At 42.0% G+C, this 24504-nt stretch overlaps 1 protein-coding gene across 1 annotated transcript in view; it reads right to left on the reverse strand.

Annotated features, from left to right (window-relative positions):
- Nucleotides 1-23715, reverse strand: part of TAF15 (TATA-box binding protein associated factor 15) — a 68660-nt gene extending 44945 nt beyond the window's left edge. The window contains exons 1-4 of the mRNA XM_075853022.1: nucleotides 23530-23715; nucleotides 17150-17192; nucleotides 15801-15852; nucleotides 7917-8010 (exon numbers count right to left, since the gene is read on the reverse strand). Of these exons, the coding sequence (XP_075709137.1) occupies nucleotides 7917-8010; nucleotides 15801-15852; nucleotides 17150-17192; nucleotides 23530-23539 (199 nt within the window). The 5' untranslated portion in view covers nucleotides 23540-23715. The remainder of the gene's footprint in view (nucleotides 1-7916; nucleotides 8011-15800; nucleotides 15853-17149; nucleotides 17193-23529) is intronic.
- Nucleotides 23716-24504: the final 789 nt, after the last annotated feature.

The raw sequence follows: 24504 nt of genomic DNA on the forward strand, positions 1-24504 counted from the left end.
GCCCAGCTTCTGGCAGTGCAGATCTGTGACGTCACTCACAGGTCCTGCATCGTGTCGGCACCAGAGGCTACAGATGATTCTGCAGCAGCATCAGCATTTGCAGGTAAGTAGCTACATCGACTTACCTGCAAACGCCGATGCGGCTGCAGAATCATCTGTAGCCTCTGGTGCCGGTGTCCTCGCTCGTCTGACACGATGCAGGACCTGTGAGTGACGACACAGCGGCTGTGTCTGCACTGCCAGAAGCTGGGCGTTGTGAAGAGAAGTGGATGATACTTCTATACACAACGCCCAGCTAGTAAAAGAAGTAAACACGCCCCGATGTACACACATAATACACGCCCAGTTGTACTTTTACTTTCCAACACGCCCAGTTGTACTTTTGCAAGCCTCATTTGCATAAATACGAAAATGGTCATAACTTGGCCAAAAATGCTCGTTTTTAAAAAATAAAAACATTACTGTAATCTACATTGCAGCGCCGATCTGCTGCAATAGGAGATAGGGGTTGCAAAATCTGGTGACAGAGCCTCTTTAAGAAAAATAAATGAAGTGCTTTTATTTCTTTATCTACTGTTACGCGAATCACACGCGACACACGGAAGTGCTTCCGTGTGTGGCGCGTGATTTTCACGCACCCATTGACTTCAATAAGTGCATGATGCGCGAAAAACGCCCTAGTATAGGACAAGTCGTGAGTTTTACGCAGCGGACATACACCGTGAAAATCACGGACTGTCTGAACAGCCCCATTGACTAACATAGGTCCGTGCGACGCGTGTGAAAATCATGGACGTTAAACACGGTCGTGTGAATAAGGCCTTCGTAACAAACTGAAATCAGTTTTATATTGCTTTGTATTTCTTTATATAAAGATTGGCGCATGAAATGCAATATAAAGAGAACTGAATTAAAATGGGTTTATCATAATTAGGGTATGTTCAAACGCAATATTTACGGACGTAATTAAGGCGTTTTACGCCTGGAATCACGGCCGAAAATACTGCTTGAAAGCGCCGGCAAACATCTGCCCATTCATTTGAATGGGTTTTACGATGTACTGTGCAGACGGTCATTTTTTTACGCGCCGCTGTCAAAAGACGGCGTGTAAAAAAAGATGCCCGCGTCAAAGAAGTGCCTGTCACTTCTTGGGACGTAATTGGAGCAGTTTTCCATTGACTCCATAGAAAAACAGCTCCAATTACATCCGTAATGGACACTGCGAAAAACGCCTCTGCACATGCCATTACGTCTGAAAATCAGGAGCTGTTTTCGCCTCCGTGTGAACATACCCATAGACACATCTCTGGCTGTATGTCTGCCAGAAAAGAAAATCTACGTCAGCTAGGAGCTGCCGTAGACTTCAGTCTCTGGCATAAATTATAGTAAATTTGTCAGGTTGCGGCAGGCACGGGCCCCTTTCGCTAAGCCCTGTCCACTTTCAGGAAAAGTGCAGAAAATGCATCAATATTTTTGCATTAGCTGCAACGACTGCAGGTGAAAAATTCAGACTTTATGCATTTGCGACTTCTATACCAGAAGACTACCATACAAAAGTAAAATTCATCTGGAGCCTTTAATTTTTATTTTTAAATACAATTACAAATTTTTTAAAAACATGATTGGCATATCCTAGGGACCCCTTTAATAAATATAGAAATAGAAGCAATCACTACAGAGAAAGAGCAGAGAACCCCATGATACAGTATTAGAGCATGCCTATTAGGAATCATTTTTTCCCCATAAATTACTACATGTTAACAAATGAAACTTTATAGAATTGGAGGTACATTTTAAGATATATTACAGACATTTAGAAAAGCCATTATAGTGCAGAGGAGTGGACCGTAAGGCCGGGTTCACAAGTAGCATAAACACTGCGGATTTTCTGCAACAGATTTCATTGCGGAAAATCAGTAGCACAATACAGTAGCAGAGTAGATGAGATTGGAAAAAAAAAACTCAACCACACGAAGCGTAAATAAGCGGACAAAAACGGTCAGAAATTGACCTGCGGTACTTTTTTTTAATCCGCAGCAAATCAAATCGTATAATTGTGTAGTCGCTGCTTTTTGTTGCTTGTTTTCCCCATTGAATTCAAAGGAGGTAAAACCCGTAACAAATAGCAGATGTTACGATTTTTGCAGCGGGAAAAACTTCAATTCCGCCGCAAAAATCGCTACTCAAAAAAAATAAATCTTCTACTCCAAGAATTCTGTGCTTCTTCGCCTAGGCCAGCCTACTGGGATGACGTTTCTTTCCACGTGACCGCTGCAGCCAAACAGGCTGCAGAGTTCACACGAGACGAGTCATCCCAGAAGGTTGGGCTGCGGCACGTGCCTCCATTAGGAGACCGCTTCCTGCTAGTCTCCATGGCTCCTGTATCTAGTCGGGCCACAAGCACTGCAGAATGTAATGTGATCCTATAGCGCTGGAGGCCGTCCTGAATACAGTAGCCATGGAGACAGAGCAAGACACCATCTTCACTAAAGAAAAGCTATGAGCCGCCGGCAGCACTGACTTGTATTAGCAATTTTGCTTCTAACATTAAGAAAAAAATAAAAAAATAAAAAGACTGCCTGATCTTTTCTAAATAATGCCTGTATAATTAGAGGCACGCTTTAAGGAAAAAGGCATCTTCCAGGAGTCTCGTTTCTTTTCCCTCCCTTGTGGGTCCTTTGTAGAGGTTTAAAAACTACTGAGCCCCCCCCAAAAAAATCCATCTAGTAATACAGCACATAGATAGGGTGGTGGACACTCAGCGTTTTAAGGATATCGTAAGGGGTGGAATTTGATTGGCTTAGAGCACAGCAGAAAAAGCGACTTGGCAAGAATGGAGAGGAAAATGTACATTTACAGAAGCCAGCAGACTGAAGGAAAGGCTAAAAATATGCAGGTTAGGCCCACCATTTCTAGCTATACAGCCAACACATCCACAGCTGCCCGATTAAGAGTTTTTTATTATAGGAACACTTCAAATTAGTCAGTTCACACCACGTTTTTTGCATCCTGTTTTTTCTTTGTCAAATTTACATTTAATACAGGATACAAAAACGTAGGTGGTTTTCTCCTGTCCGGTTGAAGAACCAGATGGGGGAAAAAATAAAATAAATAAAAAAAAGTCAATGGAAACAGGATAGCTATCCAGTTTTATAAATACCTTTCTTTATAACCTTAAACAGTCATTTTTAACAATGCAAGAACGCAGTACCCCTTTAGCACAGTCTGTTTTGGCCTTCAGGACAGAGCCGATTTTTTTCAAATCTGACGTGTCACTTTATGTGGTAATAACTTGGGAATGCTTTTACCTATCCAAGCGATTCGGGGATTGTTCTCGTGACATTGTACTTGATGTTAGTGGAAAAATTTGGTTGATAAATTCAGTATTTGTGAAAAACACCAAAAATGTGAGGTAATTTGTAAAAAATTAGCATTTTTCTTTAAATTCATCTGCTTTTAAAACAGATAGTAATACCACACAAGATAGTTACTAGTTAACATTTCGCATATGTCTACTTTAGGTTTGCATTGCTTTTTGTACATCCTTTTATTTTTATAGGACGTTACAAGGCTTAGAACTTTAGCAGCAATTTCTAACATTTTAAAGAAAATTTGAAAAGGCTATTATTACAGGGGCCAGTTCAGGTCTGAAGTGGCTTTGAAGGCCTTATATATTAGAAACCTACCATAAACCACCCCATTTTAAAACATGCACCCCTCAAAGTACTCAAAAAGTTTAACCCTTTAGGCGTTCACAGGAATTGAAGCAAAATAGATGTGAAATGTACCAATTTAATTTTTTTTTGTCAAAATTCATTTGTAATACTTTTTTGTAACACAGGTTTTAGCCAAGAATTTCAACTCAATATTTATTGCCCAGACTGCAATTTTTAGAAATATGCCACATGTGGCCCTAGGGTCCTCTTGGACTGAAACATGGATCTCAGAAGCAAAGGAGCACCTAGTGGATTTTGGGGCCTCTGCTTTTAGAATACATTTTAGGCACCATGTCAGGTTTGAAGAGGTCTTGTGGTGCCAAAACAGTGGAGAGCCACCAGAAGTGACCCCATTTTGGAATACACACCTCTCAGGGAATCTATTGAGGGGTATAGTTAGCATTTTAGCCCCACAGGTTTTTTGCTAAAGTTATTGGAAATGGTCTGTAAAATTGAAAATCCACTTTTTCCTGAAAAAAAAAAAGTAGAATTTTCTCATTTTTACAAGGAATAAAGGAGAAAAAGAACCCCAATGTTTGTAAAGCAATTTCTCCTGATTACGGCAATACTCCATATGTGATAATAAACTGCTGTTTGGATCCACGGCAGAGCTAAGGGAAAACGCAACATTTGGATTTGGGAGCACAGATTTTGCTGGAATGATTTTGGGTGCCATGTCGTGTTTGCAACGACACGAGGGACCAAAACAGTGGAAACCCCCCAAAAGTGTCCCCATTTTGGAAACAACCCTCAAGGAATATTCCTAGGGGTATAGTTAGCATTTTGTACAAAGGTTTTTTGCAATTTGGCTGTGAATATGAACATCTACTTTTTTTCTGAAAATTTTTTACGTTTTTACATGGAATAAATGAGAAAAAGAACTAACATTTGTAAAGCGACTTCTCCCGATTATGGAAATACCTCAAGTGGTAATAAACTGCTGTTTGGACACACAGCAGGGCTTAGAAGGGAAGGAGCACCATTTGGTTTTTGGGAGCACATATTTTGCTGGAATAGTTTTCAGGTGCCATGTGCATTCGTTGAGCCCCTTAAGTACAAGTACAACGGAAACCCCCAAAAATTGACTATACACCTCAAGCAATTCATCGAAGGGTATAGTGATCGTTTTGACCCTACAGGTGTTACGTAGAAGTCATTAATACTGGGCCGTGAAGAAAAATAAATAAAAATGCACATTTTTTTTTCTACTTTAACGCAGCATTACCCCCAAATTTTTCATGTTCACAAGGGGTAATAGGAGAAAACGCAGGCAAAATTTGTTAAGCAATTTCTCCTGAACACAGAAATACCCTCTAATGTGGTCGTAAACTGCTGTGTGGGCACACGGCGTGGCTCAGAAGGGAAGTAGTGCCATTTGGCTTTGAAAACAGATTTTGCTGGAATGGTTTTCGGGTGTCATGTCACGTTTACAGAGCCACTGAGGTGCCAGTACAGTGGAAACTCGTGAAAAGTTACACCATTTTGGAAACTATACCCCTCAGGGAATTTATTTTGGGGTGTGGTAAGTAGTTTGATCCCACATTTTGTGGAATTAATGCATAACGGATGCACAAATGTGTCATTTATAGGACATTTCGTATACAGCAAATGAAACTTAGGAAATGTACTCAATTTTTATTGCGCTGTTTCTCTTGTGTTCAAAAATACCCCCACTTAGGCCGTAATCGGCTGTTTGGTGGCACAGGGGGACTAATAGTAATACCCTCTGGCTTTCAGGACGTAGCTTGAATGACTAATAGGCCCCACTCCACACAAGAGGATTTGAGTTAGAACAATGTAACAACCCTAGAAGTCACCCCATTTTGAAAACTACACCCTGAAAGTATTCATTTAGGGGTATAGTGATTATGTTGACCATGTCTTTTTTAGCTACAATTACGGGAGAGCATAAAACTAAAGGAGCGCCTTGTGGCTTTTTGGGCCTAGTTAGATGAATTCCAGGCACAATTTGCAGATTTTCTGAAGTGACTGAACAGAAAACGCTGTCCTTCAGTATTCATCTAGGGGTATAATGAAGTACTTTGTGGGGGATTTTTTTTAGGTTTAATTCCAAAACATAATTGGGCAATGTACTGGAAATGGGGGTGAAAAGTCAAAAAGGAGTAGGAAAAAAAAATAAAAAAAATAAAAATTGTCCTGGCTTATCAGGACAAGTGTCACACTGATCGCCCGTGTCTTTTCGCATTCCGTTATTATAACAGACGCAACATTTTTTTTGTACGGTCTTTTTCTCAGTGGGGGGCACTTCACTTGGGATGTGAGGCCATGATGCAATTCTGCTGGCCTCACTGCTATAGGATGTGCTTGCAGCCTCTTCTGCTCGGTCTTTGAAAAGTAGTCTTATTACTTTCTCCTGGTATTCAAGATACCGTGCTTGATTTCCTGACTTCTGATAAAGGAATTGTACAGCGCTGTTGGTATGAGGTGCACTGCAGTCTTGTATCACACGGGACTTCCTCATTGCGATGTATGGCTGTAGCATTTGATCCGCCAGGTCTACACCACCCATGTGTTTGTGTATACAGGAGTATAACCCAGGCTTGAGGGCTGTGGCATTACGCCCTCTTACTGGAGCAGGGGTGCTGCTGTCCCCATGAATGGAAGTGATAAAAACATCTTTATCCCTAAATTTGGTCACCATCAGTGTCCCATTACACAATGACCTGTTATCAGCAAGTCTCAGTTTTTGGTCCACCAAATTTTTTTTGGAGGCCTTTTTGATTCCTCCATATTGTGCCACAGGCGACTATTTTTCTCAAATAGACAGTGGAACAGTGGGACGCTATTATAGAAATGGTCTATATAAAAGGTTATAACCTCTATCTAGCAGGGGGTACAAAGGGTCCCACACAATTTTGCTGCTTGTATTGAGGACACTGTTGGGCAGATTTGGGAATCTTTTTCCCTCAAATTCTAAATCTGTGTGAGTGTACCCACTTTCACTCAGAGCTTACATTTTTTTCCCATACTTTGCCCTTTTACTTGCCAAGTATTGCTTAAATCTTAGCCTTCCTTTGAAGAGGACGAGTGACTCATCTATGGCAATATTTTTATTTGGGGTGTATGCCTCTGAATTTTTTTTACTCCGAAGTGAAATAAGCGGCCTAATTTTAAATAACCTGTTCTGGTTGGGGTCACTAGGTGGAGGGCACTGGCTGTTGTCAGTGTAATGGAGGAATTGTAATATTGCCTCAAAGCGAGTTCTCACCATTACAGCCCTGTACATTGGGTTAGCATACAAAACGTCGGTCTACCAGTAGGACTGTATGCTGGGTTTCTTAATGAGCCCCATATTAAGAAGGAGCCCCCAGAATTTTAATTTCTGCAGCACACGTTGGATGCCACATCTGGCCTCTAGCGTAATATGATGCGGGGTGAGTGGCAAGATGCTGTTCGGCAAAGATTTGTTTGGGTGACCATTAGGTTCCACAATTCCTCTGTAATGAAAAAAAATGTAATCCAGTGGTAGAAATTTTTATACCTGGGGCAGAAGTGAATTCAGGAATTTGGGGTGAAAAAATGTTTGGGGGCACCCAATTGGAGTCACTTGACTGTCACTGCCTACTCCGCTTTTGTGGGGTTCCCCACTATCGCTAGAGGATGACATAATAAGGAAGTGTTCCTCATCCTCACTGACTGTTTCTGTGTGTCTGAACACAGCATGGCGAAGGCCTCCTCCACAGTGTACTTGTGTTTAGCCATCATTTTTTATTTTTAGGACTGCAAAAACCAGTGCCTGAAATGTCAGCGCAAAAATGAGTTCACACGCTTTTAAAACTATACTAAAATGTATATAGCTTATAATAAAACTTTATATTTTTGATACTTTTTATGAAAAAAATAACTGCGTCAGAAACCTGGTGTATGCGTGTGTAAATAAGTATATGTAATCTAGCTAAAGTAGTAAATAATTTGTAAATTTTTCACAGGACACACACGTGTAATATACATGATAGCCGTGATGGATCCCACCGCCGATAGCTGACGATCAGCTGTCTGAAGTCACTGTCCTGTCACCGTTTGTTTACAAGCGGTGAAATCTTAACCGCAAGACGAGAAGTCTCGTCCTAATGCGGCGCAACAACCCACCGCTCAGGACGAGCATTCTCATCCTGCGTCTGCAACCAGTTAAAATAAACTTTTTTAAATCTACACACACGAGAACAAACAAAAACCTACTAGCTGGCTGACTCTGACCATAGCCAGGATTGTAAGCTCCATAGGTCTGCCCGTATGCTGATGGCTCTGGTGCTTGCCCATATCCAGAATAGTCCTAAGTAAAGAAAAACATTACAATTTGATTTCAAGGTACCACAATTATTTTTATACAGAAACAAGATAGCACAATAGTATCAGAGGTTTCAACATGAAAAAAAAAAAAAATTCTGCTAGGTTGGCAGGGAGCTAGTTAACCCCTTAAGGACGCAGCCTAGTTTGGGCCTTAAAGGAACAGTGTCATCACAAATAATTTTTTTATATGTTAAAGATGTTAGTGCCTTAATATAAACGTTTATTTACATTTGTGTGTTTGTGTTTTACTGTTTCTTATTTTCACACTTTTTCTTCCCTATGGGGGCTGCCATTTTTTGTTCCATTTCTGTGTGTGTCGATTAACGACACACACAGACATGGAATACGGCAGCCACAGTCCCATAGGGACTGCGAACGGCTCCCGTCCCATTGACTGCCGTGTACGGCGTCTGTGTGGGAACTGCGCATGCGCCGCTCCCACACAGTCCTATTCGAAATTGGCGCCGTCCGGCGCCATTTTCCTGTGGACCGGAAGTCGCGGCTGGACAGTAATATTACTACTTCCGGTCGCGGCTTCCGGACAAGTGCACATGGAACAGCGGCAGCAAAGGGAGCGGACGGGCCGCGGCGGCAGGAGCAGGTAAGCGATTTCAATGTATGTTAGTTTGTGTGTGTTTACTACTGCATGTAAACCTACTACACTGTGGGTTACCTCAAAAAATGGCGACACACAGTGTAGGAGGTTAAACCTTTCAAACCCCTCGTTTATCCCGGCACTAGCCAGGATAAAGGAGGGGGGGATGCTGAGAGCTCACTAGAGCGAGGGCTTTTAACCCAATGTTGCAATGCTGCAATTTTGGGAACTAGCTCCAAACAGCTCCATCTAGTGACCAAAAATGGGTAGTATTATAAATTTGAAAAAATTTATAATATTTCCTGACTCGCGAAAAAAATAAAAAAAATTTGAACAATGTTTAATCACCCACACACTAAATGTTTAAATTTTAAAAAAAAAACATGTTTTTGGGGCGACACCATGCCTTTAAGGCTCAGAGCCCATTTTTCAAATCTGACATATTTCACTTTATGTGGTAATAACGTCGGAATGCTTAAACCTATCCAAGCGATTCTGAGATTGTTTTCTCGTGACACTTTGGGCTTCATGTTCGTGGTAAAATTTGGTCGATATATTCAGTCTTTATTTGTGAAAAATTGCAAAATTTAGAGAAAATTTACAAAAAATAGCATTTTTCAGAATTTAAATGCATCTGCTTGAAAAACAGACGGTTATACCACCCAAAATAGTTACTAGTTCACATTTCCCATATGTCTACTTTAGATTGGCATCGTTTTTTGAACATTATTTTATTTTTCTTGGACGTTACAAGGTTTAGAACATAAACAGCAATTTCTCATATTCTTAAGAAAATTTCAAAAGCCTTTTTTTGAAGGTGCCAGTTCAGTTCTGAAGTGGATTTGAGGGGCCTATGTATTAGAAACCCCCATAAAACACCCCATTTTAAAAACTAGACCCCTCAAAGTATTCAAAACAGCATATAGAAAGTTTTTTAACCCTTCAGGCATTTCACAGGAATTAAAGCAAAGTGGAAATGAAATTTGCAAATTTCATTTTTTCTGCTGAATTTCAATTTTATTCAATTTTTTTTTAGTAACAGAGAAGGTTTTACCAGAGAAACACTACTAAATATGTATTGTCCAGATTCTGCTGTTTTTAGAAATGTCCCACATGTGTCTCTAGTGCGCTCGTGGACTAAAACACAAGCCCTAGAAGCAAAGAAGCACCTAGTGCATTTTGAGGCCTCTTTTTTATTAGAATATATTTTAGGCAGCATGCCAGGTTTGAAGAGGCGTTGAGGTATCAAAACAATGGAAACCCACCAGAAGTGACCCCATTTTGGAAATTACACCCCTCAAGGAATTCATTTATGGTTTTTGTTATCATTTTGACCGCACAGTTTTTTCACAGCACCTATTTGAATTGGGCTGTGAAATGAAAAAAATGATATTTTTTCCAATAAGATGTCATTTTTGATCAAAATTTCTTATTTTCACAAGGAACAACATACCCCATTTTGTTGCCCAATTTGTCCTTAGTGCGGCAATACCCCATTTGTGGTGATAAACTGCCGTTTGGGCCCATGGGAGGGCTCAGACGGAAAGGAGCGCTATGTGTTTGTTGGAGTCCAGATTTTGCTGGATTGGTTTTCGGGTGCCATGTTGCATTTGCAGAGCCCCAGAGGTATCAAAGCAATGGAAACCCACCAGAAGTGACCCCATTTTGGAAACTACACCCCTCAAGGAATTCATTTATGGTTTTTGTTATCATTTTGACCGCACAGTTTTTTCACAGCACCTATTTGAATTGGGCTGTGAAATGAAAAAAGTGATATTTTTTCCAATAAGATGTCATTTTTGATCAAAATTTCTTATTTTCACACGGAACAACATACCCCATTTTGTTGCCCAATTTGTCCTTAGTGCGGCAATACCCCACTTGTGGTGATAAACTGCCCTTTGGGCCCATGGGAGGGCTCAGAAGGAAAGGACCACCATTTGGCCTACTGGAGCTTTTCTGGTGCTAAGTCATGTGTGCAGAAGCCCCTGAGGTACCAGTACAGTTGAAACCCCCGAGAAGTGACCCCATTTTAAAAACTACACCCCTTAAGACATTCATCTAGAGGTGTAGTGAGCATTTTGACCCCACAGGTACTGTGTAAAAGATAATGCGCAGCAGATGGTGCAGTGTGAGATTTGCAATTTTATATATGTATATGCCATTTCAGTGTCCAATATAGTGTGCCCAGCATGCGCCACCGGAGATATACACCCCTTAAATTGTAATGTGGGTTCTCCTGGGTACGACAATACCCTACATGTGGCTGTTATCAGCTGCCTGGGCATACGGCAGGGCTCAGAAGGGAAAGATGAGGGGGGTAAGCTGTGCGGAGTGCATCAGGGTAAATTAAAAATCAAGGGATGTATGATACATTTTAAAACAATCTTTTATACAGAGCCCTGGTTTTTCGGGACACGTGTCACATTGGTATATTGTGTTCTTCCTTATCCCCCTCTTATAGCAGACTCTGCACCTCTTTTGACTCTTTCCCTTTCCACCGGTTTGGGGACCTTCTCCTGGAAAGTGTTGCCCTGGTACGATGCGTGTGGCCTCACTTCCAGAAGTACTGGGTGCCCCCCCTTCCTGGTCCCTAAAGATTAGATCTTGAAATTCCAGGAAAGTTCCCCTCTGGCCTGCACATCGACGTAGCACATACGCATTGTACAAAGCCATCTGTATGATGTGCCCGGCCAGCTTCTTATACCACACCGCATGGCGCTGTAGGGCTTCAGGACTTGATTTGACAAGTCCATCCCTCCCATGTACCTATTGTAGTCCAGGATGCAGTCTGGTTTGGGGGTGGCCTTTCCTTCATATATCCTAAACCTGTAGGTATACCCTGATGCACTCTCGCAGCTTATACATCTTCACGCCATACCTTGCCCTCTTACCTGGCAGGTACTGGCGGAATTGAACCCTCCCTTTAAAATGTACCAGGGACTCATCAATAGAAAAACACTTCTCGGGGGTGTATGCTTGGGAAAACCGGGCACTGGAACGGTCTAATAGGGGTCTCCGTTTATACAAACGGTCAAAACTGGGGTCATCTCGGAGTGGGCACGGCTCATTATCAGTATAATGTAAGAAGCGAAGTATTGCCTCATTTATTTATTTTTTTAGGTTCCAGTTCATTTCTGAAGTTGCTTTGAGGGGCCCATATATTAGAAACCCCTATCAAACACCCCATTTTAGAAACTAGACCCCTCAAAGTATTCACAACAGCATTTAGAAAGTTTATGAACCCTTTAGGTGTTTCACAGAAATTTAGAGCAAAGTAGAGGTGAAATTTACTCTTTTTATACCATTTTTTTTATAACACAAAAGGATTTATCAGAGAAACACAAATTAATACTTATTGCCCAGATTCTGCAGTTTAGAGAAATATCCCACATGTTGCCCTCGGGCGGTAATGGACTGAAGCACCGGCCTCCGAAGCAAAGGAGCACCTAGCGGATTTTGAGCCCTCTTTTTTATTAGGCACCATGTCCGGTTTGAAGAGGTCTTGTGGTGCCAAAACATTGGAAACCCCCCAAAAGTGACCCCAATTTGGAAACTAGACCCCTTGAGGAATCCATTGTAGTTTTCTTGGGGTGCATGCGGCTTTTTGATCAGTTTTTATTCCATTTTTAGGTGGCGTGGTGACTAATAAACAGCAATTCTACTATTGTTTTTGTATACTTTTTTTACAGCGTTCACCGTGCGCTATAAATGATATATTAACTTTATTCTGCGGGGCGATACGATCACGGCGATACCAGATGTTTATAGGTTTTTTTTATGTCTTATGGCGTTTGCACAATAAAATACGTTTCATAAACAATCATTCACTTTTTGTGTTACCTTATTCTAAGAGCCAGAACTTTTTTATTTTTCAATCAATAAAGCCGTGCGAGGACTTATTTTTTGCGTAACGAACTGTATTTTCCATCAGTACCATTTTTAGGTACATGCGACTTTTTGATCTCTTTTTATTCCATTTTTTGGGAGATGAAGTGACCAAACAATTGTGATTGTGGTACGGTTTATTAATATTTTTTTTTACGGCGTTCACCGTGCCGGATAAATAACAAAATAATTTTGTAGTTCAGGCCGTTACGGACGCGGCGATACCAATTATGTATAGTTTATTTGTTTGTTTATATATTTTTATTAATAATAAAGGACTGATAAGGGAAAAAGTGGGACTTTTACTTTTATTACTTTTAAAACTTTTATTTTCTTATTTTTACACATCTTTTTTTAACTTTTTTTTTACTTTATTACTTTGTCCCACTAGGGGACTTGAGGGCAGGAGGCCCTGATCGCTATTCTAATACACTGCACTACATGCGTAGTGCAGTGTATTAGAACTGTCAGCTACTCACTGACAGCAAGCATAGTGGGTCCTGACGTTGTCAGGACCCACTAGGCTTCCGTCTATGGCATAGCCGGACGCCATTGTTTGGTGTCCGGTTGCCATAGTCACCATCGCCGGCCGCTATCGCGTAGCAGGCCGGCGATGGCAGCTTAACCCCTAAAAAGCCGCGATCTCTATAGAACGCGGCTTTTAAGGGGTTAATCAGCGGGGACACAGCGATCGGTCCCCGCTGTAGGAGCTGTGACAGCTGCTGAACAAGACAGCAGCGTCACAGCTCCTGTATGTGTCAGGAGGACGGCCGAAACGGCAGTTACTCCCGTGACGTACTATTACGGCATGGAGCGCGAACGATACAGCTGCCATGACGTAATAGTACGTCAAGGAGCGGGAAGGGGTTAAAGCATACCAAACTCATCAGGTGACATTTCAGAATAAGTAACACCACCATTTCTAGCCACAATATGACTAGTGTGCGGAGCCTAACGGCTATCACATCTTCTATACACTGCAATCAGAAGAGGAGAATCCTGCTTTCCTGACTCCACCACATATAGAGGCAGCATCACGTAGGATATTATACAGCAGTAATGAGAAAAGTGTAGCTGAGAATCCAGCACTGGGGCTCCCTCCATAGCCTTGTATGGGCAAACAATGAAGAAACCCCCACTTCCTGCAGTCCCTCTGCTCGTTAACTAGAGATGGATTTTGCTTAAAGAGGCTCTGTCACCAGATTTTGCAACCCCTATCTGCTATTGCATGTGATCGGCGCTGCAATGTAGATTACAGTAACGTTTTTATTTTTAAAAAACGAGCATTTTTGGCCAAGTTATGACCATTTTCGTATTTATGCAAATGAGGCTTGCAAAAGTACAGCTGGGCGTGTTGAAAAGTAAAAGTACAACTGGGCGTGTATTAGGTGCGTACATCGGGGCGTGTTTACTACTATTACTAGCTGGGCGTTGTGTATAGAAGTGTCATCCACTTCTCTTCACAACGCCCAGCTTCTGGCAGTGCAGACACAGCCGTGTTCTCCAGAGATCACGCTGTGACGTCACTCACAGGTCCTGCATCGTGTCGGCACCAGAGGCTACAGATGATTCTGCAGCAGCATCGGCGTTTGCAGGTAAGTCGATGTAGCTACTTACCTGCAAATGCTGATGCTGCTGCAGAATCAAGTGTAGCCTCTGGTGCCGACACGATGCAGGACCTGTGAGTGACGTCACAGTGCTGCACTGCCAGAAGCTGGGCGTTGTGAAGAGAAGTGGATGACACTTCTATACACAACGCCCAGCTAGTAATAGTAGTAAACACGCCCCGATGTACGCACATAATACACGCCCAGTTGTACTTTTACTTTTCAACACGCCCAGTTGTACTTTTGCAAGCCTCATTTGCATAAATACGAAAATGGTCATAACTTGGCCAAAAATGCTCGTTTTTAAAAAATAAAAACGTTACTGTAATCTACATTGCAGCGCCTATCTGCTGCAATAGCAGATAGGGGTTGCAAAATCTGGTGACAGCCTCTTTAACAGGGGGTATAAAACAGTTTCAGGAAGGCAGACACCTAGTTGCAGTAAGTTCACACAGAAATTGCATGCATATAACTTAATTTTAACACGGAGTTAATGACATATCACATATACTATTAGATTAGCATAAGTTGTTTGAAAACTTAAGGGAAACGTGCTGCCAACATAATGGAAATTTATGGGTAGAAACAATTGTAATAACGATTGCTCGTCCCCATACGTAACCAACCAGTGAGCGCTCATCCACTAAGCAGGAGCTGTAACTCACAGCTCCTGTACTTAGAGAAGCCTTTTGAGTACAGCTGGGGTGTGAAAACATTCCGATCCTAGTTTAACCCGTTGACCGTGGCATTATCAAAGGGGACTACCCTCTTAGATAGCGTTTATGGTGACGCATTTGAAGATTGGGGAAGCGGTCTGCAGTCAGCCTGCTGTTAGAGTACACAATGTGCTGCCCTTACAGCATCCTGTGTCACAGTAACACCGTATAATGTATTAGCATATAGGAGTATGCTAATACATTATAAGTAAAAAATAACATAGGAAATAAAGTAAAGTGGGATTCTGCAGTGAAAGAAGCTGGGCTGGAACAATAAGTGTATGACACGGATTGGTCAGTCATATACTCCTCTGTACAACGCCCAGTTGGTAAAAACATGCCCAGTTGTCTATTAAGAAACTAATTAGCATAAATCTAAAATTGCTCATAACTTGCTTAAAAATGAGTTTTACAAAATAAAAACCACTTATCTACATTACAGCACCAATCAGATTATGTAGGAGATAAGGCACTTATCTGGTGACAGATCCTCTTTAAACGTTAAAATCTTTACCTGATTAAAACGTGTAAAATCTCTCAAATTTCACACGGACAAGTCCACTATGTATGAACGTGGCATATTTTAAGCACAGAATTGGACATGTACAGTACAATCCATGTGAATGGGATTTTACTTTTGTTGCAGCTTTAAGTCCTAAATCACACTGCAGGAAAAAATGAATAGGTGTGGATTTGATTGTATGTTATAGAATTCAAAATAGGTCGCAGATTTCATCTATATTTGACTAAGTTTACCCATTGCAATGCAAAGAGTAAAATCCAATGCAAAATACGCAGCTAAACATGTAAAATGGACAGTAATCGGCTGTAAAATTGCATGTTGAATACACAAAAAATGGCTTTAGGCTTTACCAGGAAGTGTATAGGCTGAACTACAGGCAGCAACAACCAAAGGCCAGTTTATGATAGGAACTTTGCTAACTCGAGTTACATTTTGCCCACCTACCTGTGATGTTGGTCCAGCACCCTGAGCCCCTGGATTTGCATATGCAGGATAGCTGAAAAAAATCCATAATGTAAGAAGAAACTCAATAAATGCTTACATTATAAAAAAAAAAAATATTCTTGTCAACACCTGGGTTGTCCAGGCATAGGGCGTTTTTCTCATACTGATGACCTAGCCAAAGGATAGGTCATCAATATATGATCAGTGGCATTCGACACCTGGACCCCGCACCAATCAGCTGTACTGGCTCCTTGTACCCCTCCTGGGATTACGTTCTCATGTGTGTGCTGCAGCGTTCACATGGGGTGCAGCATCATTACATGAGGCCAGACTGCTCAGAAACAAAAAGGGACATGTCGCTATGGCAAAGAAAGTGTAGGCAAGTAGTGACTGTACCTCCTACTCTTTCTTCCACAGCGGCGATTCCAGACACAAACCTGAACCACAATTTGGTGCTGTCTTTGGCCCAGAATTCCCTGTGGGTCCTAGGTTGGATACGCGGCATACTTTTTTCGCAGCGTATCCAGCCAGTGTGCACATACCCATAGGGTGCAGTCAAAGGTGGAAGATTTTCTGCCACTGAAAACCAGTTCCATTCGTCTGAATGGAACTTGCAGAAACCACCCTACTCAAAATCAGTTTCTCATGCACACATCCGTGACCTTTTGCATGGCCACAAAACACGGACCGCACACTAATCGCCAAGACTGATCCGCAAAAAACAGACAGGAATAGGTCCTGTTCTATAATTTGCAAAACGGACACACTGATTCGCAAAAAAAACAAAAGGGTGTGCGCATGGCCCCATAGAAATGAATGGGTCAGTGTGCCATCAGTTAAAACAAACAGAACACACAGAAGAACTTTACTAAAGTGTATGAGCCCGATTTTCGGGTCAGCCAGCCGCAGAGTGACACCCGCAAGCCGTGCATATGGGCATCTATTTCCTATGAGACTGGACCGCAGAAGACGGCTGCAATAAGACATGTCCGTTCTGTGGTCCAGGCTCCTGGGCCATGCACAGACCATGGAAACCACAGTCCGTGTGCATGGGCCCATAGGAATGAATGGGGCCGCAACTCTCCCGTGGATTTTCGGGGGAATTGAGGCTGCAAAAGCACGTTTGTTTGAATGGGGCCTTAGGGATATTTGATCCTAAAAAAATGTTGCAAGACTCCTAATCCACTTTTACTTGTCAAGTGGAACTATTTAGCCAAATACATAAACAAAGCTGCATATTTGTTGCAAAAAATAAATCAGCAACAGGCTACAATATACCAGGTGCTTGCAAACAAAGAAGAATGATGCATAATCTGTTGCAGCAGATAATTTGCCATATTAACACATACCTTTGCTGATTTTGTCCTCCGTAACTACCATAATTGCCAGGATCTAAAGAAAAACAAAAAAATACTGAATTCGTCGCAAATATTTAAAATCAAGAGAACTGCATTATCAAAGTTATAAGCAAATATTTAGAGGGTTTGTCCGGACATTACAGATTTATGGCCTATCCTTCAGATGGGTCTTCAATATCAGATAGATGGGGGTCCAATTCCCAGCACCCCCACCGATCAGCTGACTAAAGGGGCTGCAGTCTTGCTATGGCCTCTATAGGGTTTACCAGGCACAGCGCCGCACACAACCGTAGCAGCTGAATGGGACAGGGACAGAAATCCCAGGTACAGCAGTTACAGATGTGAACGGCGCCTGTCAACTGTGAAGAGGCCACGGCCCCAATCAGTGGATTAGGGGGGGGGGGGGGGGTGCCAGCAATCAAACCCCCACTGATCAGATATTGACAACCTAGGCCATCAATATAAGGGGCGGATACAGCACGTAATAGCACGCAGTGTAGCTGCACTGTAGGGAATTCAGAGCGAAAAAGCCCACCAAACTGGAGCAGTTTTTCACCCGAAACGTCCGCTGCGGAAATCTGCAGCAGTCGGCAGGCCTGTGATTGGCTGTAGTGGCAGTCACATGCTTAGTCATCCATGCAGGCCTCCTGGGATGAGGTTTCAGCTCATGTGACTGCCGCTACAGCCGGTGATTGGCTGTAGTGGTCAAATGGGATGAAACGTCATCCCAGGAGGCCTTGCTGGAGGGAGGAATACAGACTTCTGGATAATTATGAGATATTTATTTTTTAGTTGCGTTTACTTCCATTTGTTGCAGGATTTACCTCCCCGTTGAATTCAATGGGGAAAACCCACAACATATAAGCAGCGCTTACACAAATACAATTGACATGGATAAAATTCAGCACCGCAGATCAATTTGAGTGGCTTTTTCGTGCAGTATTTACATAACATGTGAATTGACCCCAAGCGTCCTAGAGAACCCATTCAGGAGTGGTCCGATTGAAGCAAATTTAAATAAAAATAGCATTAGGGCATGTTCACACAGGGTTTTTTTTGCTTGGCAGGCGAAAAAAAAAAAAAAAAAAAAAAAGTCTAAATTCCTTCAGAATACAGTCAGATTTTGAAATGCAAGAGTAGCTTTATGGGGCTTTTTTTTTTTTATTTTTTTTTTAATGCAAAAACTGAAGGTGGTTTTTGGTCAAAAATAAACAGTTTTTCTTCCCGCCTCCCTTTGATTTTAATGGAGGTTTAGAGGTTGAAATCTCCCAGGAAAAAGAAAAATTGCCTTTACCCCCCCCCTCCCCCATTGAAGTCAATTAAGGGAGACTGGGGCGGTTTTTTCTTTGGTGCCGATTCAGATGCAATTACTACAGCAAAAACCGCTGTGTGAACTGGGCCTTCAAGTTAAACAATTATCCAATATACCAGGCACGGGACCGACATTTTTTTATACCGATTATCCATGGTCATGTGATGCCCATGGAATCAGTAGGACAATGGCACACAGGCATAGCCTCCGCTCTAATGGCATTCAAATGGGGAAAAGAAAAGGATTGCTTTACAGGAAATCCTTGTGATGTGCTTGAGGGACATCCAGTATATGGACAGATCGTTACATAGTTAGTAAAGTTGAAAAGACATGCCATCAAGTGCAACCGACGGATGGGAAAAATTTCTACACATTGACATAGGAGCTGATATTTATCTAAGGCCTCAAGCACATAACCATAGTGGTGTGCACAGCCACGTGCATTCATTTCTATGAGCCTGAACCGCAAAACACGGCCGTAATAAGACATGTCCTATCTTTTTGCGGTCCAGGCTCCTGGGCAATATACTGACCGTGGCAGCCACGGTCATGAGCATGGGCTTATAGAAATGAATGGTACCGCAATTCACCCGCAGAATTGCGGCTGCAAAAATATGTTTGTGTACATGGGGCCTTAGCCATTTTTTTTTTTTAAAGCCATCTACTGCCCCTGCTGTGACCAGCTCCTGCGGTAGACTATTCCACAGTAAAGAAGGCTTGTCGCCTCTTCAGATTAAACCTTTTTTTCCCCAGACGGAGGGAGTGCCCCCTTTGTTTTTTGAGGGGGTTTTACATGGAACAGGATTTCACCATATTTTTTGTATGTGCCATTAATATATTTATATAAGTTAATCATGTCCCCCCTTAGTCGTCTTTTTTTCAAGGCTAAATAGGTTTAATTCTTTCAATCTTTCCTCATAACTTAAATTCTCCATGCCCCTAATTCGTTTCGCTGCTCTTTGTATTTTTTCCAACTCCAGGGCATCCTTTCTATGAACTGGAGCCCAGAACTGAACTGCATATTCTAGATGAGGCCTCACTAATGCTTTGTAAAGTGGCAATATTACATCCCTGAGGCTCTGTCACCACATTATAAGTGGCCTATCTCCTACATAAGGAGATCGGCGCTGTAATGTAGGTGACAGTAATGCTTTTTATTTAAAAAAAACCGATCTATTTTCACAATGTTAGGAGCGATTTTGGTTTATGCTAATGAGCTTTCTTAATGCCCAAGTGGGCGTACTTTTACTTTCGACCAAGTGGGCATTGTACAGAGGAGTGCATGACGCTGACCAATCGGCATCATGCACGCCTCTCCATCCATTTACACTACACTAGCGATATAGTTATATCACTATGTGCAGCCTCATACACAAACCCTAACATTACTGTAGTGTCCTGATAATGAATACACATGACCATCCAGCCTGGACGTCATGTGTACTCAGAATCCTGACACTTCTGACTTTATTTTAAAAAAAAAAACAAACTATTCCAGAATTGCTTGTTTTTGGTAATTTCCCATTCCAAATAGTGAAATAAAAAGTGATCAAAAAACAGGTGTTCCAAACTGGTACCAATAATTTCTACAGCCCATCTCGCAAAGAAATGTATAAAAAAAAAAAAAAAAAAAAAAGGGGGCACACAGTTCCGTCAACCGAAAATTAAAAGAGTTATGGCACTGGTGATGAACACCCAGATGTGCAAGCCAGCAGTTTCAGGGCCCCAATATTTAGGAACTAGGAAGGGACATAGCACATCTGCTGGAAGGGAAGGCCAAGACTTTCCAAGCAAAATTTCCCAAACTAAAAGGAGAAAAAGTCCTCAAAAAGGTACAGTGTTACAAAAGGGGGATAAGAAAGAAAACCGTATCAGTGCAACACCGGCCTGCGCATAACAGATCGCTTCACAGCGTAACACACATCTATGGATAATTGTATTATTTACCCCATTATTATACCCTCTTATGCCCTGATGTACTCTGCACAGGTTACATATGCCCCCACATTATAAACTGAATACCAGGAAAATTCCAAACAAAATTACCTAGCAAAATCCATGATCCAAATGGCGCGCCTGATTCAGACGTTTGAGCAACTCGCGTTTTCCGCTGTTTTCAATAGAGCCCATAAAAAAACGACTCCAAAAACGTCCCAAGTATCCTGCACTTTGATGAGCCGCCATTTTACGCACCATATTTTGACAGCGACGCGTAAAATGACAGCTCGTCTGCACAGCTCATAAGAGCCATTGCAAGCAATGGGCAGATGTTTGCCGACGTATTGGAGCAGTCTTTTCAGGCGTAATTCGAGGTGTAAAACGCCTCATTACGCCTGAAAAGAGGTAGTGTGCACATACCCTTAGCCCTACAGTGTGCCCAGACAGCAGTTTACATCCACAAGTCAGTCAATACCATACCCGGAGAACCCACTTAATTTACCGGGTAAGATTCTCCAGTGGCACAACATATTGTGCGGTAAATAGGTACATTAGTGGAAAAATTGCAATTTTCACTTTGCATAATCCTCTTCGTATTAAATTCTGAAAAACACATGTGGGGTCTAAATGCTCACTACACCCCTTGATAAATGCCTTTTAGGGTGTAGTTTCTATAATTGGGTCACTTTTTTTGGGTACATCAGGTGTTTTGCGAATGCAACATGGCGTCCGTAAACCATTCCTGCAAAATCTACGCTCCAAGTGTCAAATACCAACTGCTTTTCTTCCGAATCCTCCCATATATGTAAACAGTAGTTTATAACCACATATGGGGTGTTACTGTACTCGGGAGAAATAGGTTTACAAATGGGAGCCCGTTTCTTTATTCCTTGTGAAAATGAAAAGGTTGATCTTAAACGACATCTTCTTGTAAAAAAAAATAAATTATGTTTTCATTTTCACTGCTTCGTTCTAATTCAGCAAAAAAACCTTTGGGATCAAAATTCTCACTATACCCCTAGATGATTCCTCAGGGGGTGCCGTTTCCTAAATGGAGTCGCTTTTGGGATGTTTCCACTAAACTAGTACTACAGGGGCTCAGCAAATGAAACATGGCACCCAGAAACCATTCCAAAATCCAAGTGGTGCTCCTTCCCTTCTGAGCCCTACCGTGTGTCCAAACAGCTATTTATGAACACATGGGTATTGTTTTGCTCGGGAGAAATAGCTTTACAAATGCTGTGGTGCTTTTTCTCCTTATGGAAACAAAGAAAAATTAGCTAATCCTACATTTTGTTTGAAAAAAAATAACAGGATTTTCACAGCCTAATTCCAATAATTGCTGCAAAACAACTGGGTTCAAAAAGCTCACTATACCCCTAGATAATTTCCTCAAGGGGTGTAGTTTCCAAAATGGGGTCTCTTGTTGGGGGTTTCCACTGACTTGGTCCTGCAGGGGCTTTGCAAATGCGACGACCTGTGCAAACCATGTGATAAATTTGAGTTCCAAAAGCCAAATGGCGTTCGTTCCCTTCTAAGCCCTGCGTCGAAACAGCCGTTTATGACCACATGTGGTGTATTGTTTTACTTGGGAGAAACTGCTTTACAAATGGTGTGGCGCATTTTCTCCTTTAGTCCTTGTGGAAATTTTGAAAAATTAGCTCAACTTACATTTTATTTGGAAAAAAAAAAAGTAGATTTTCATGGCCTACTTCAAATAATTTCTGCAAAAAAAAATAAAAAATAGTGGGGTCAAAATGCTCACTATACCCATAAATTCATTGAGGGGTGTAGTTTCCCAAATGGGGTCACTGTTTTGGCACCTCTTCAAACCTTACATGATGCATAAAAGATATATTCCAATAAAAAGGAGGCCCCAAAACCCACCAGGTGCTCCTTTGCTTCTGAGGCCGGTATTTCAATCCATTACCGCACTAGGGCAATGTGTGGGATATTTCTAAAACCTGAAGAATCTGGGCAATAAATATTGAGTTGCATTTTTCTGGTAAAACCTTGTTAAAAAATAACAGATTAAAAATGAATTTCTGAAAAAACAAAACACGACAATTTGTAAATTTCACCTCTACTTTGCTTTAATTCCTGCGAAATGTCTAAGGCTACATTCACACAACAGTGGGAAAAAAAAAGGGCCATTAAAAACTGATAAACGGTCAATTTTTCATGGCCGTTTTGCATCAGTGTGTCTCCAAATTTTCATCCATCTCCAGTGCGTCTGTCAGTTTGACATCCGTTCCCCATCAGTTTCTCATGGCCGTAAAAAAAACTGGATGAATTTTGTCAGGCTTTTTTTGTCCCAAGCCCCTGAACACCCCCAAAGGAAGGTCATTGTCACGATGCCACAGCCCCCCCCCCCCTGTAGAGGACGATGCCACTGAACTGTGAATGAGCCCTAATAGCCATAAACATAAAGTCACAGTAATGAACAGACCAAGCTAATACGCAACAAATTCAGCAGATTTTCAGTACAGACCAATGCAAGTAAATGGAGTTAGAGAATCCTTCAGAAAAAAAAAAAGTAAATCAATGGAAGGGAGTATGATTGCAGGATCAGACCGAGGGGTTTGTTATTGGTCTTTTTTATTTTCTTGAATATGCATTGGCTGCAGATGTAGACACTAATAGTTTTAAAATAAACACCTAAATCAGTCCAAACACAAATACAGCACATGTGGCCTACACCATTGCTTTTCATAGGCAGGGCCCACTGGATATGGCCATGTAGCAGTACCGTTTATGTACGGCCCTCGGGTTTGCAGCGCTGGAACCTATAAACTAGCCCTATATATGGAATTTAGTAAGAGGAGCACATCTGGGCATGTGTTGTCTGGAGAAGCGCTTCCAGTCTAAGCCATACACGTGCTCGGTTATACGAAACCTTATTCCGTCAAGCCAAAGAAAACCTTTAGGGAACAAACTACTAAAAGCCCCATAAGGAACCCATTCACTGGTTCTAAAGAAAGGCCCGACTATGCATGTGCGCACCTAGGCCACGCTACTTTTTCATTACTATGTACTGCTGCGTCACTCACTTCACATCCCCAAATACCAGGCCCGAGGGACCGTAATGAGAGAAAGCACCGGCCGGGGACCGGCCTCCTACCTGAAGACATGATGGCCGCAAGAAGTAGGACACTCGGGAGCAGCCGAAGATTAGAACTGCGCTCAGATCCGAGAATCACGTCACGCTGGAGAGCGTAAGAACGGAGCGTAAGAACGGCGCGAAATAGGCGTGCGTACCCACGCGAGGAGGCTCAGCACTGTCGCGTACAGGACTAACAGGAAGGGAACAAGTGACGTAAGCAAGAAGCGCGGGCTTGTTAATCACGTGGTTCTGTCCTGCGTGCGTCGTAAAATAGCGTAAAGTACGTAAAGGCGATTTACGTCTTTTATAGAAGCCGTCGGTAAGGAGCAGGTGAACTTTGAGGAAAGAATAGTCATTGAAAAAAATAAATTAGCGGCAGACTAGAAATGCAGCGTGTTGCCGCGAAAATGCGTTTTCTTTGCCGCGACCGCAACAAAACCGCCATTTTAGAAATATCGCGGCAACAAACTCATTTTTACCACACTGTGAACTCAGCAGTCCTATTTATCAGTCAATTTTGGGGACGGGACTTATAAATGTCCCTGCTTCTATTGAAGAACACAATTATTGTTTTTACATGCAGTTACCTGCCCCTTTTCCTAATTCAATGGCAGAAAATGAACACAAACAGAGTGCACGAACACAAAACACTGACAAGACAACATATAGGGGAGATTCATCAATTCCATTGCAAAATGCATCATTTTATGAGACCATGAAAATCGCAACAAATTTACGAAGATGGTGTAATGATAAATTTGGCGTAACTTGCTAGACATGCAAGCGGCCAGGCCTCATTCACATTTATGTATTTAGATCAGTATTTGTTGACACCTTAACACACCATGATGTGTATGTATGTTATAGAACGCTTTGTATTAGGTCACCATGCCGTACATGTACGTCATGGTGAATGTACGAGCGCAGGAGTTGTGTGCACGTGATCAACAGTGGGTGACTGACGGCCGGGATTGGAGATTACTTCGATCCCCA

The sequence above is a fragment of the Rhinoderma darwinii genome, chromosome 2 (genome assembly GCF_050947455.1).
Source record: "Rhinoderma darwinii isolate aRhiDar2 chromosome 2, aRhiDar2.hap1, whole genome shotgun sequence".
Lineage (NCBI taxonomy): Eukaryota > Metazoa > Chordata > Amphibia > Anura > Rhinodermatidae > Rhinoderma > Rhinoderma darwinii.